The 15,465-nt window shown below is 38.3% G+C and overlaps 1 protein-coding gene across 2 annotated transcripts in view; it reads left to right on the top strand.

Annotated features, from left to right (window-relative positions):
- Nucleotides 1-4,119: 4,119 nt before the first annotated feature.
- Nucleotides 4,120-15,465, top strand: part of LOC129359819 (kinase non-catalytic C-lobe domain-containing protein 1) — a 35,898-nt gene continuing 24,552 nt past the window's right edge. For both annotated transcript variants that reach the window (XM_055029724.1, XM_055029725.1), the window contains exons 1-6: nucleotides 4,120-4,647; nucleotides 8,380-8,578; nucleotides 12,102-12,160; nucleotides 13,843-13,989; nucleotides 14,613-14,730; nucleotides 14,813-14,946. In XM_055029724.1, the coding sequence (XP_054885699.1) occupies nucleotides 4,543-4,647; nucleotides 8,380-8,578; nucleotides 12,102-12,160; nucleotides 13,843-13,989; nucleotides 14,613-14,730; nucleotides 14,813-14,946 (762 nt within the window). In that variant the 5' untranslated portion in view covers nucleotides 4,120-4,542. The remainder of the gene's footprint in view (nucleotides 4,648-8,379; nucleotides 8,579-12,101; nucleotides 12,161-13,842; nucleotides 13,990-14,612; nucleotides 14,731-14,812; nucleotides 14,947-15,465) is intronic.

Here is a 15,465-nt window from a genome sequence, read left to right as displayed (position 1 = left end):
TCAGTGTTTTGCTCATGGTTCTCATTGTCCTTTTTGGTGTTTTAGCAGTTATATTATTTTTATTTTTCTTATGTTTTAAGCAGCACTTTTATTTTAATTTTCCTCTTTCCATTTTTTCTATATGCTAATGAGCTTGCAACGTGAATGTCCATGTGAATCTAGCTGTTAATGCAAGGTAGTCATTCAGTTGCTATGATACATCTGTTCATTTGCAGTATTTTGCATCATCACACAATGCAGTCCTGATGGTTTCCAAAGCAGAGGGAGTTTTATCAAATATTATGGTGTTAATTTACAGTCAGTTCAGAAAGTGGGACTTTCCAAAGTCTAACAGCTGTCTTAGAACAAAATCCAATTTAAAACTCTACATTCCCTTTAGGATGAGTTGAGTCTGCTCCTGAAAAATTTCTTTGTTTCTACCAGATGAGCTGTGGGAGTCTCGGGCTGCAAATGAACACTTGACTTTGAAAAGGATTTAGAAATATGGTCTAATGTGCAAGAGTGAGCTCTGACATGTCAGACTATTTACAGAACTCCTTTGAGTTTTCCTCTGTGAGATGGGGCAAGCCATGGCAAAAACTACTGCTGTTAACCTCCAACATGTGAACAAACAGTGATGTAAAGAAGTAATTTGATGCACAAGGTGAGTAACTTCAAGTCACACTTAAAAAAAAATAAAGAAGAAAGGAAATAGGAAATCCAGCAGGAGGTTTCCTGCTAGATTTCTGCTCTGGTTTTGCTCACTATCCAGGAACGCCATCTAGTGTTTAAAAGCAGGAACTTAGTCTAATAAAGATGACACCTGCCTTTATGACTGGCATCTGGAGCAAGACAGAGGTTAATAGTCAGGTTAATGCATCAGCTGGATTGTCCATGAGTACTACATGCTTCTGGATTGGCCTGGCAACCAGGGAGACGTTGTTAAATACTGGACACTTCCGTTCCAACTCTCATGCTAATTTTTATATATCAGCCTTCTCAAATACTTATTTTTAGCCTGCTTTAAATGAACTATAGATGTAAAATAGCAATAGGTCTTATTGTTTTATGCAGGTGAACCAGCAGCAAAATAAAACCATGATGATGGACTAAATCAACAAGGCCATAAAAGGTAAAAGTATAACAGAAAATGGAAGAAGAGACACTGGAGTCAGTGCAAATTTACATAATAAGAAAAACAATATTGTACAGTTCTTAAAAACAGCATACTCAGATCAATAAAACTTATGACGGAGTCCAAGACGTAAATATTTCTAGATCAAAAACAGCGACAGACTATTTACAAGAAATTAAAATATTATACTAATATCAGCAGGGATGTAAATTCTTAAAAAGTTCATTGGGAGCCGAGATCATTATAAATTCGACCAACTGCTGGGAGAGAAGATTTGCAATATTCAGGACGCTAGCTTCCCCTTCTTGCTCAGTTGGGCATATTTTTCCAATTTTCATTTCATCAACAATGAAGCAGCTCAAATAATTAAAGACGGGTGATTGAACTCCACCTCAAACGCATGAAAACATAACGTCACTTTGCTTCCTTTCTTTCATTGACTGGGGCGTCTAGAAGGTGGTTTTTCTCCTTTAGCTCTCAACTCTCTCTGCAGCAGCTCTGCAAGCACTGATTTTGTGCCGTTACACCGTTTCCTCTCCTAGGCTTGATGAATATGCATCTCCTTCTTCCCTCTTGGCTTTCACGCCTGCATGTTTCTTCATGCTCACAAACACACAGAGCACATTGCAGACGTTTGCACAACAAACATTCATAAATCCTACAGATACATTGGCTGACAAGCCTTCCTGAAGAAATGCCGCCAATTTAGTTGTAATTTTATAATCTTACAACTTTAGTATCGTTTGCTATCAAAGCAGAGCAATGATAGCAGGCAATGTGACATTTTTTTTTTTATTTACAACAATTTTGTCAGAGATTGCACATATTTTTTAACATTTTGCTTCTTTTTACTGTGAACAAAAACTGTTTTTGTGCATTAAGTTTCTCTCTATCCCATATGAATGAGGTTTAGATATATTGATATATTCAGATATAAAGGCAAAAGCTTTTGTTTTCAGATGTTCAAGACGTTTTAACTTTGTCAAGCATTTTCCATCAACCAGAACAACACAGAGAGGCGTACTTAATTTCTCTGGAACCCATTCCCTGCAGTTTTGTTTCTTAGTCTGCCACAGCAGTAAGAAAGAAAAAACTCCATGACAAAAACATTCAATAAAAACTCTCCTTCATTAGCTTCAACTAGTGCCTCACCTTCAGAGGTTCAGACGCTCATGGCTACAAGAAGCTTTGTGGTATTTGTAGATTAGCAGCTAATCCATGTGAAGAATAAACACCCTTTGAATCCATCCCTCTCCTGGCTACTTCATGCTGCCAACAAAAATCAAATCACGCTGCTTTGTTCTCAGTAATAAGTCATTGAGGGGATACTCTAAAGTGTTTGTATGATCACAATAACTGTCTGGTGCTAAAGGGAAAGTACTGACTGCTTTAATCTCAACATGACAAGGCTGAGCAGTCAACAGATCCACCTGTGGCTCCCCAATGCGTGTTCAGAGACAGCGTTTTAGAGACAGCGGCCACAGAGCCGCTGTAAGTGCAATCTCCTCTGCCCATCAGCAACCTGAACGCCACTGGACCCCAACTGGGTTCTCTGTTATTTATTACACAGCACAAACTAATACTTAAACTGAGCAAGCGATTACGATGGATTAAGAAGGCCTCAAATTCTGCTGAAACCAAAAATAATTCTGCTGATCCAGCTATGAAGAAAATACTGCAAGTATAGGACAAAGACTATTGACAGGTAAAATAAATGACTTGGACTGTGACACGTTTCAGAAAGTGAAATATATTAGGCAGCGAGTGACCTCTTTGTAAAGTTGATGTCTCAGAAGCAGAGAAAATGAGTAAATCATAAGAATTTGAACAAGTTTGACAAGGACCAGATTGAAACAGCCAGGCAACTGGGTCAGTGTCTAGAAATTCAGAGCTTTAGCACTGTGTTCCTGATCTGCTGTTGTCAGAATCCATCAAAAGAGGTCGAAGGTGAAACAAACAGCAGACGTGACGGACCAACAGTTGAGCTATAGAAGCTGAAAATATTATTGCTACTTCTAAAAAACTATTTATCAGACTATACAGTTTGCATCAGAGTTTGCTGAGTCGGCAGAGACCGGTCAGTGGAAAAAGATGGCTCGGTCTGATGAATCGTGTGCTAATGTGTGTCATTTATCACAGGAACACATGACATGTACCACTGATCTCTGCATTGTTGCAGACATTAACACATTTGAACGGAAGCAGTGTAGCTGATGGCTGCTGCCTCTTTCAGCATGATAGCATCTGCTGCCATGAAGTGGATTGTTTGGGAATGGAAGAGGTTCAGCTCCTGACTTGACCTCAAAATTTTCCAGGGGTCAGTGACATACATGCAAGTCATTTTTGCATTGATGAGCCACAAAAGCAGCATAACTCCCTGAACAAAACTTGAACATTTCTGAGTTTCAAAAGTTTCATAATTTCAACTTTTGAAATTCAGAAATTTCAAGATGAAGCTCAGAAATTTTCCAGAAGATTTTTTTTCTAGAAGAGCCACAAAAGCACAATAGCTCACTGAAACAAAACTTGGAAATGTCCAAGTTTTTTTTTTTTTTTTCAAAATATTTCTGAGATTAATCTCAAAATGTCGGACTATTTTTTGGTCAGAAATTCGCTCCTCCTTTTTCTGTCTACAGTGGCCCTAATATGCTGTCATACATTCCTCGATAAATTTGTACTGTCCCTCTTGTGATGTTATCACATCCATGCAGTACAGACTTAGCTTTTTTTTCTTCTTCTTCTGCTGGCTTAAAAAATAGTAGGTTCATTTTGAGAACTATTGCACTAGAACCCAGCTGAATTTTTACTGTCAGATAAAATTTTATAATCAACCAAACAAAAACATCTCTGCACATCAAGTAGAAAATCCTGAGTGTTTTACATGTAAATGATATGAGCAGTGAAAAAAACAACAAGATATTAATCAAATAACACAGCAAGCAGAGCATGATCACAGGGATAAATGGAGATAATGTGGACTAAGTGATAAATATGAGTCACTCAAACTGGAGGCTACTGTGAGCGGGGGCGAAGAGCCAACTGTGGCATCCAGGCAGAAGCGTTCTCCACTCCGCCTCCTCTGGCTCCTGCACACGCAGGGGAAGATCCATCCGAAGCTCAGGATAAAACAGGATGTTTCGCCTCGGTTCTGAGGCGTTTGCTGCAGCCGTGACAGCCTCGGAGCCCGGCTAGCGCCCCCACCAACAACCGCAGCAGCGCGCTGCGGGCGCACACAGCGAACGCATTGCTGCACTTTACATCTTCTTTATGGCGTTGCTCGTTTGGACGCCAGCGTCCCACAGTGGCAGTGGACTGCCAGCGAGGATGGTGTTGTCCTGAGAGCTCAGACATGCCATCTGTCTGTGCTGGAAACGTCGCTGTCTGGGCTGCAATTCGCTGCGCTCCTTGAGGGAATCAAAGTTGGTGCAATGGAGACTTCCGGGAGTGATGCTGCTGTCACATACTTGGAGAAACCTGATGAGGGATATGGATATTATGATCTGGAGCATCTCCCTCCACTGTTGGAAGATGAGGTGAGGTTGTGGATTTCACTGGAATGGGTTTTTAAAGTGTGATGTTATTTACGACTAAATGAAAAGTACGTAAATGTCAGTACATCATGGATAAGTTAATATTTTTCAGCAGTTTAATCCACAAAGTAAAACTCAGATTATATACATGAATTAAAAACTGATTAACACAATTTAAATGTTTATTTATGTTTTGGATATTATAGTTTAGAGTTAAAAAAAAAAAACATTGGGAATGTTTTTTGTGACCTACATAATAAAGGAGGAGGACTACTGACTTGGCCATCAGGCTTTCTAACGGAAGGGTAATCCACAAAAGAACATTGCTAAAGATACTGGCTATTTATACAACATAACAATGAAAGCCTAGTAATGGGAACTTGAGTGGAAGGAAGGAAAAATATGGTAGAAAAAATGTCACAAGCAACAAAGATAACCACAACATCGAGAAAACTGTTAGGCAAAGCTCTGTCAGGAGTTTGGCTGGGGTCAGAGCTTCAGGATGGACAGATGTTCCCAAAGCTCCTAAACTCCTAAACCTGTCAATATCACAGGTGTCTTACCTGAGAAAACTGAAACCACCCACTTATTTACACCAGGGGTTTGGAAGTAAAGAGGCATTTAAAACACCTTGCTGTGTATGTTTTAAATGCCCCTTCAGGACCAGGTTTGGAAAACACCTTCCCGGTGTGTCGTTGGGCACTTCCTGTTCCCTCTGCTGACAAGCTTTATGGAGATAATGATTTTATTTTCCAACACACTTAGTTTGATGATCATGGCAACACTTAGCTTGATTGGCCAGTAAACTGATCTGATCTTTTTTGTTTGTTTGTTTGGTTTTATTTTTTACAAACAAAATGAACCAAAAGATTGTGTTCGGATCAATTTAACATAAATATAATCTTAGGAACTCATAAAAAGAAAAAGAGAGTCAGTTTACTGAAAGTCAACACAAGTTTTGCTACTCATTGGATCTTCACCTCTTTAATTCAGGACAAACTTTAAGAATGTCAAACTTCATAATTGGGTTTGTGTAGAAAAGAATGACCCTCAAGAACACTGACCTTTCCTTTCCTCTCATTTCCAAAGTTCAAAGATCTGAGGTTGTTGGGAACCTTGGAGCTTATGTAGGCTAACACATTTAAGTTGAGCAGGCTGAGAGAGACTAGTGTTTCCCTGCACTGTCCTCATGGGAAGCTATCTATTTCTGGTGATGCTGCTCCTGCTGCTACTGCATGAAGTGGTTCATCTCTGCCCTGTAATTTCTCTCCACACAACTTCATCTCCACACAACTTCATCACACAAATTTGGCATTTTCTAACAACCTGCTGCCACCTTCCTCCTATGAATATGTTCAATATGGTACTTTATTTCTAATCAAATGCTACTCGTGGGTTTCCAAAGAAGACCTGCAGTGTAGGTGGCAGAAATTTTTAAATAAAGCCCTTGTTAGATGCTTTAATTTTCTGTCTTGGAAAAAAGTGTAAAATTCGTGCTTAAGTGCTGTGTGGAGGAATTGACAGCGACTGCTTCGTGACACACTTTACTCTCCAAACATCCACCCCTGTGTCTGAGTGACGGCCAGCTTTTGTGTTCTGAGCCTACTGAAGATCCTGTAATAATCAGACTCCTGCATTATGCTGGATACTGCCTGGGATTTCTGGGATCACTGCGCCTGCCAGGGTAAATGGTGCCATTTGGTAATGGATCACAGATGATGCAGTGTGTTCAGTGTGGGTGTGTAGATCCACAGTTGCCTACAACTGAGTGTGTGCACTTTATGTATGTGCATCATTTTTCTTAGAAGAACAAATATTGTCCCCTGTAGAAAATACTCGATTTCCTACATCTGGTCTCAAAATTAGGTCACTGTTTCTGAATGCTCTGCATATCTTCGAGGGATGTAAGCACATATATTTCTATTAAGATCTTGTCTGACTCTAGTGTTAGTATTTTTTGTTTATTTCAGTTTGTCAGAGCTGATTTACAAGAAAACTCTTCTTGAACAACATAAATAACTGATGTGATAATATTCAGACAGTTTTTCTTTCTGAGACAAGGAGAGATGGTGGAACTAAAAGAATTTGGACAAACATCTATGGAGTGATGACATCTGAGCACAAAGGCTCAAAATATATAAAATAGTTATTCAAAGAAAATCCATTTCTAAAAACCACTATTTTAAATTGGTTTTGTGGCTTCTTACAACACACAAGACTTTATTTTACCTAAAGACAGTGATTGTTAGATGCATGTATGAAATTTGTGTGGTTACAGAAGTCTGCAACAAATCTTTTTGTTGAATTCATTTGGGACCATTGTGCTAAATTGCGATGGTCTCGTTGTTGCTCATATGGTCCACAAATGTAAATATTGGCTGGAAACAAAGTGTTGACTGAACAACACCAAGGTGGTGTGCCCCCCAAGACAACATATTGCTGCAGTGTTTGTGAATCTGTACTTAGACTTCTGACTACTTCAAAAACTTGACGTGATTCAGAGTTATGGAGTGTGCGTGGTACGATAGACGGCGTCCTGGGTTTTGACAGCTGCATCACTGTAGGACAGTAATCCTCTGGACAAAAATGCAGTTTGATCATGAGCAGAAAATGAGGCACAAAGTTCTCCACCACAATGTTTTAAATAAAAAAACTTCTTCCAAAAAGGGCTTTACCCCATCAGAGTAACAATGCCTGTAGAAATGATAACATTTACCTAAATGCGTCCTGAATTTAGCATAAAATAATATTTGTTCATGATGTGTTAATTAATGATTATCTGAGCTCTCAAGAGTGTTGTTAAATCCCTGTTTAGTTCTCTTGGACCAAATACTCCTTGTCAATGGACGAAGCAAAACCAGACATTCGACTTTTAACAGTGCACTCTGATGCCTTGTGCTGGTTTGATTTCTTTTCTAAAACAAATGTCATTTAGCTGTACATAACTATTTAAATAGTCTTTTTTTTCTAATAAATTGGGCCTGTTTGGATTTCTATGAAAAAGCTCTTGCTGAAGTATTTCGATGTTGTGACTCCCCTAACACCCACTCCCCCACTTTCCAACCAGACAGTACTATATGCTTAGTATCCTTCAGGACTATGAATTTGAAATGGGAGAAACTAGATTTAAATAAGGTGGAACTTTTATTTATATTGCCATTTTGTTCATCATAGCAAGGAACTCAATTATAAAAAGCTCATCCCCGTCCTCCTATAAATGGTGAACGCATAATAAAGCTCTTTGGAGTGCTGCTCCTATATTATCTATTTCTCCATCTGGATACCTTTTTAAAAGGTTTCTGGAGGTTTCTCTAGCAGTAACAACTTCTGATTAGGTGCCTCGTAAGATTGTAATTAATCCATCAATTCCATATTGTTTTCAATTAAAGTCAATGACCTATCTATTTAATTGAATTAACAGTTCTGATTATTTACTGTAAAATTCAATGCTCACATTTAAAAAGAAAAGAAAAAACATTTTCTCATAAATTTTACCATTAGAAAAGACAAATGTTGGAAATTGTGGAAGCCTTAGACCTCGACGAGGCTGTTGCAGGTTCGATTCCCAGCCTTACGACCTTTGCCGCATATCTTCCCCTAGTCTCATAACCCACTTCCCTGTCAAGTAACTATCAAATGAAATAAAAAGAGCCAGAGCCAGTGATTGCCAGGTGATGTATATCCAGCTGGATGCTCCTCTTTCTTTATTCACCAGAACATTCTGTACGTCCACAGGAAAACGTCTCCCTGGCCGACATTCTTTCGTTGCGGGACAGCTGCCTCAGTGAGGAGGAGGTTTGGGCCGTGTGTGCAGAGTGTGTTTTGGCCCTGCAGAGCATCAGACCCTCCCACCTCTTCTACACACTATGTATAACACCAGACACTCTGGCCTTCAATGCTCATGGGAATGTTTGCTTCATGGAGCAGCTTAGCGGTGAGTCAACAGAACACATAATGTTTAATTTTTTTTTGTTTTGTTTTTTTGTCAGATTTCTGAAATATTTTGCATCCAATGCTCTTTGCACTTACTTGAAAGATACTTTCTTTAGACAATTTAAGTTTGGAGGATAAATCCTACACAGACTAGATGTAGCTTCCAGTTGTACTACAGCCAATATGTGGGCTGCAAAATCCTACGTGCCTGTTAGTGCATAACACTTATACAAGAAGTAAGCTTTACTCCAATATTACATAACAGACGTGACCAGAAATGCAGCAATAGAAACTCTAAATCTAGGTTTATCCAGGTTAAAATCTAGTTTTTAATTGAGGAACAGTCTCAAAATTAGTTTGCCAATTTCACAGCATATAAAAAGTTATTTAAATGAACGTACGGATCACTTCCTGTATTGCTCCTGTATATGTTTCAGCTCATTCTATTTTTCCTCTCACATTACTTACATCAGCACATTACAAATGTTACACTCTGCTGCATCTACTTGTTCCATGCCTTGCTTCCAGACATCAGAAATTGATAAGCATTGATTCGGTGAACGTAGGTTGCCATGGGAATCGTTGTTGTGGCAACCGTTTCAATAAAGCCAGCAGTCATGCTGCGATGCTTAGTCATCTATTCATACTAACACACTGTTTAGCAAAGATAACACACAGATAGCACCTGTTAAAGTATACATCGCACATTTTGGAAGCAATACATGCACACAGTGGAGATCATTTGAATATCTGGTGCTCTAAATTATTTAGTGTTGACCCATTTGAACATTTCTCTCAGATGTTAAAGAGGAGAAAGTCATAATAACATGACTTCTGCTGCTTTGTTTCCCTTTGTGTCCATCTAGTTGAAGTATCACAAAGCAAAAGTTATGATTCTGGAACTTTTTCCTTCTATATACTGTATATAAACCTTGGACCAATAAAAGAGCGTAAAATAAAAAAAACTAGGACAAAGTGGCAGAGAATGCAGCTGAAAGTAACTGATGAGTGAAAACGCCATATTTGTTCAAGTTTGTAACACCAAACTTGAGCATAATTGCATTACACAATCATTCAATTCATTAAGGATAAGATTCAAATGATATTGCAGCCAGTGAGGAGGATGAAATCAAGAGAAAAGTTATCTGAGAGTAATTTCAATGTTCAAAAAGCCAGTATCCAATTAATGGACATAAAAGCTTCCTGTGGGAGAGCAAGTAATTCCCATCAGTGGTGACTGAACCCTTGTGGCCACAACTGTCAACCAAAACACTAAAATCTTAGTCGGTTTCATGTATAGCTGATAAATGTTGCATTTCTGCTCATTTCTGTTCTGACCAGCAGCTTTAATTTCATGTGTAATGGTGTCAGCATTCTCATTCCTTACAAAAACCAAGTCACATAAACAGCCTATAACACATTAGTTATTCATACAGCGAATGCGCAACTCTCACTTTTCTTAATATTACCATACATGTTTTACTCGTAGCAGTTTAGCTACACTACAGTAATTAGTCTCTTAATCTCTTAGGACTCTGTCTGTCAAACCTCTCAAACTCTAAAAGTTTGTTGAGTATACGTTTTCCCAGAAAGTAAAAAAAAAAACACACAGAAAAAGAAAAGAAAACGTATTCTAATTTTATAAAATTTTATGCTCACAATCAACACAAATAGTTGTTTTAGCAGTTATTCGGCTGACTTCCTGAATGTTGAACGTCCTGCCACAACTGTATCTGCAACTGTGATGTATCCATTTCTATCTGCTTTTGGTTGTTTTTTCATTTAAACCCAAAACTCCAATCATAATCATTATCATAATCAATGGCCGATTATTCTCTTCAATAAAGAGATTGTTTTGGTTCATAGGAGAATCAGTTCTCTTCACCAAAGTTCAACCTTTTTTCTACATTTTTGATATTTGTAGCAAGGTGCTGAGTACATCCTCTCTCTGTAAGTGATCACAGATCTATTCAGCATATTCCCTTAAAGAAATTATTATTTTTTTAAGTCAAGAAAACAATCTGGTATGTGATTACACTGAGGAGTTTGCAGATGTTGCATATGGCTATATTTGGAAACACATTTAGACTTTTGCAGTAGGGACCCAAGAAAACACAGAAAATTTCACTTTAAAATTACTAATATTCTTTGAACTCCCAAGCAACTCTAACCTTGGAGGCTCCAGATTTTCATTAACTCACCACTGGCCACTAAGACATATCAGTACGATTCATTTCAGCTGATTAATTACTGCAGTAACACCAGGGAGGTAGCGGGATGAGTATGTGGGTGCTGCGGTGATGTTCAGCTCATGCAAATTGAGTCAGAGCAACAAAATGTCCTCGTAGTCATCATTCAGGGATGATAGCAGATAACTGTTAACTTTCCCCATGAGACTTGACATTGCAAGCTGTTCCATTTTGGATGAAACTCCTACTGGCGGAGTGCCGTGCGAGATCTGATCGGGAGAGTGTGTTGAATCTGGTAGATTGCTCAGCTCATCCTACCTGTTATGCTAAAATGCCAGAGGCACACATGACTCACACACCATCAGCCTGATATAAACTGCTTCACGCTGAATGACTATTTTTATTTCTCTTCTTTGATGATTATTTCAGTGTGTCACAATTTTTTGCTAGCTACAATGGTTTCACATGTGTCTTCCACTACTTCTTACGCAGTCATGTTCTTTGAAGTGAAAAGTAAAGAAGAGAGAATGAATGAGAAGGAGTCGAGGATGGTGAAGACTTGAAAGGAGAGGAAGAAACATGAGATTACTGGGAATATGAAAGCAAAGATGATCTTAACTGGTGACAAAATGAAGAGAAAGAGGCAAAGGAGGAAACTGCAAAGAGAGGCGAAAGGGGAGGAAAAACTGGAGAAAGAAAAGATTAAATGTTTTTTTATGAAAGAAGCTAAAACTAAAAAGTTAAAGAAGAAATTTCTGGGGAATAAAATATTAAAGTAAAATAAAAGATGTGAAAGAAGAATTTCTGCTCTTTGTAGCCCAGAGCTGAACTCAAACGGCGAACTGTCATGACCCACTTTACTCCCTGTCATTCTTTCATATCCTCCCTCGTTTTTTCCACAGCACTCATGTCCTTCTCCAGTTGAAATGAAGCACAGAGTGCTTATCACATTGCTGCTATGCACCTGTATGTTGTTATTGTAGCTGGTCTGAATGCTGACCTACTTCAAGAGGACAGAGAGGAGGATGCTCCCGATTCCTGCTCACCCCCTTTCAAATTCTCATCCTGGAGATTATCTTGAGATTATCCATCACATGTGAATTATGCAAATTGAGAGAAGCAGCTCCCTTTTCATTGGACTGCAGTGGTTAAATAAGCAGCATGCATTAGTCTAAGAGTTCTGTGTTGTTGCCATCAATAGCTGTGAGAAGGAAACAGGCCAGAATTTACTTCCCTATCAGTTGCTTTGCATTGAAAAATGTCAATTCTCCCCTAGACGTGATGTTGCTGTGCAGTGTCTTGACAGAGACGTTTCTGGATGTTTTTGACCTGCAGATGATCCAGATTGCTCCTTTGTCCCTCCGGAATTTGACAACACGGGCAGCACATTCGAAGTAAGAGAAATGTCTCATCACAGCACATCATTCACACATAACTCACAATCAGGCCCATGTTTTGTAAAATTTTTAACAAAAAGGAAGTAGCTTCTTTATATATTTTGTCTTCCTAAAGCTTTCAGCCATTCATTTTACTTCTCGCACTTCATCAAAGCTAACCTTAACCTAGTTTCTCTGCAGCCTAATTGCCTGGAATGTTTTATATGACTCGGTCTGTTTCTTCTCCATCATTCCACTGTGGGATTCAATACAGTTTTTTTATATAATCAGCTCCTATAATGCTGAGAGGGTCATTCCTCTTTTGCAAGAGCGTTGCTCCAGAGGGATCACGATGCTACTGCAAATCCTCCGCAGTCTGTCAATCTGTTCAATTTGAGTTATGCAGCAGGAATACGTATTGTTGTTCGCAAACACAATTTCCAAACTTGGTTGTTCCTGCAGGTTCAGTTATTGGAAGTTTACAACAACAGCTCAGACCAGAATGGGTTTATACATAGATTAGATCAATATAACATGAATCTCTGATTGTTGCAGTTTGAAAGCTATGAGAAGTCACTCCAGATGTTGAACTGATCATAAATTATTTTTTCCAGGTCTGGCATCCTGTTCAGCTATTTTAATTATAAAACCTGCGCTATGTACATTAATGAGCATAAACAAATCAATGCAGTTTCTTTCAAACTTATATACAGTTAATAATAAACGTTTTACAGATTGTCTGACTTTATTTTGTAACAAAATGCTGTCAAACATCCTGAAATTACATTTTGTCATCCTTGGGAAAGTAGCTGCTACATTTGAAATGTTCTTTTGTTCCAAACAATCTGTAACTCTTCTGAAAAAGAGAAAAAACTGAGTTTGCGTTCGAACAAACACTCCCAAGGTCAACACTTTGTGGAGCTGCTTTTGCAACAGTTGCAGCTGAAAGGCTCCTTAGTTGTGTCTCTAAGTTTGGCTCACAAAACTTCTGGGATTTTACCTCCTTGCTCAAGGAAATATTACTCCTGTTCCTTCAAATTGTTACAGTTTCTCTTAGGCGAATGTTTGAAATTTTTATGATCCACCCAGCATTGTTCTGTGTGTTTGAGAACTTTGATACTTTTCCATTTTCATGGTAGTAAAATAAAAATACAAACAACAAAAGAAAATTAATGTGAACTGAACTTGGAAATCATTTTGGAATGAAGATCAGATGAGAAAAGTTGTTTCAGCTCATCTTATTAATCTGTATCAAAAATCCTTCCTTCCTCAATTACAAATAAAGTCTTACACACAGATATTACAGGCTGTTAAGCTTGAAGGACTTACCTTCATATCAGGGGTTTGTGAAAATACCTTTTATCTACTTCAGCAGACAGAGTCATGCTGGGAGTCATGCTGAGTCATGCTTCACATGATAAACTTCACTTTCATGAGAAATGTCCTGTCACTTTGATGGTGTGAGATCTCACGCTGTTTTAAACATTTGCAAAAATTTTATGACCATTGTTTTTCACAACAAACTAACATTAACAATATCAGCATAAACAGGAGGTGCTTGTCTTAAATCTACTGATGGTGTTATAACCTCAGACACGTCTTCTTTTATCAAAGGGAATGATGCATGGCACATGTGGCCCAAACCTGTAAGAGGATTCTGCAATATTCAAATGTTTGTGCTTCTCTGACTCTGGCTGCAGGGCCACATTTTCTCTCTGGGCTCCACACTTTCCGCTGCACTGAAATTTGTCATTGAGCCAGAGCTTGAGGCTGAGCTGGGAGAAGAACTTCAGAGTCTGCTGCAGCAGATGCAGGAGGAGAAGCCTGATGACAGACCTGAGCTGGAGGTGCAAAAACAGTAACAGAGACGGGTTGAGAGATCAGATGCCTCACTCTGGCATCGATGTCATCTGAGAAAATGAAAAGTTAAAAGTGTTGTTGTTAATTTCAGTGAAAATTGTGTTTTTGATTGATGAGTTTTTACTGATCCAAGAAGAAAAACTTCCTTATAGTCAGTCTTACTGAATCACTCTAGTCTTTAAAACAACCAGGAGGTTTTTCATTACTGTGAGTATTATTATTTTATTGCTTGGACTTTAAAATAAGGCAATTGTTTGCTCCTTAGCAACACCAAGTGGAAATATAATGTAAGTGCAAATCTGTTTGAGCCTTAGAGCCTTTGAGATGAACATTTTTACACCCTGGTTCTGTTTCAGCAAATCAAGAATCAAAATTAAGCACATTTGAATCGCAAAATATTGCTTAGACTACATATTGTAATAAAAAGGTAATTAACTATTATTATTATTTGCCATAAGCTGAATGGAGTCTATGTTGGTTAGCAGTCCAGGTAAAACTGAAGTATGTTTTATCAAATTTCAAATAGAGACTATCAATTTTATTTTAAAAAACACAGAAGAAATTAGTTTTTTCTGAATGTTGCAGACTTTATGATACAATTCTCCCATAGGATATTCTGTTGCTGGCTGAAGAGCAGCTCACTCAAACATCTTCTGCTACCGTATGCCGGAAGTTATCTTCGATTGGACGAAGAGTGCTTTCCATTGAATCAGTTTCAAATATTCAAGGTTCTTATATTTATTATTACAGGGTTTTTTGCTGCCCAAAGTGATTTTCTGGTCTCTAATTTGTGTCTTTGTGCATTCACAGATGAACAGGAGGAATCTTTGGAGGAAAGATGGGAGCATTCCAAAGCCAGATGTCTTTTGAAAAGACTAAACTCAGAGGATAAGACCAAAGACCTTTCTGGCACCTTCGGGACAAACAGTGTGTCCAGACAGCAGGTAACAGCTTTTGGTTACAGTTTGAACGATTTTAAAGGAAACTTTCTCTTGCTCAGCCTTTGTTCATCTGACCACTAAGTTTAAATTATTACCAATATGAACATTTCATGGGCATTTTGTACTTCTGTAGAGGCATTAATAAGGTAGAAATTTGTTTTTCACAAGTTCATGTGATTCTTAGAGGTTTGTGACATTTCAATTTTAAATTGGTATCACTCCAAGCTGGCTATTTTGTGTGACTTTCAGCTGCAGGATATTGTGTGCAAACTAAGTTAATCACATCCACATTGCCTTCATGCACAACTAACACTGTAGCATAAAGAGGTACTTCCTCTCCAGGAAAACCAGGCTAAAACTGATTTCTTTAAAAACGATCAAACATTCAGCAGCATTGTGACTTTGCTTTTTGCAAGCAGGAGATTTTCCCTTTTATTTTCTCTCTTTACTGTTGTTGTTAGTTCACTCATAAAACTAGCTTCTCTAATGGATATGTGTGGCATTCTCTTAGTAGTGTTGCTT

Source organism: Poeciliopsis prolifica, unplaced genomic scaffold (assembly GCF_027474105.1).
Source record: "Poeciliopsis prolifica strain line A6 unplaced genomic scaffold, Auburn_PproV2 SCAFFOLD005, whole genome shotgun sequence".
Classification (NCBI taxonomy): Eukaryota; Metazoa; Chordata; class Actinopteri; order Cyprinodontiformes; family Poeciliidae; genus Poeciliopsis; species Poeciliopsis prolifica.
This window is presented reverse-complemented; position numbering and strand designations above follow the sequence as displayed.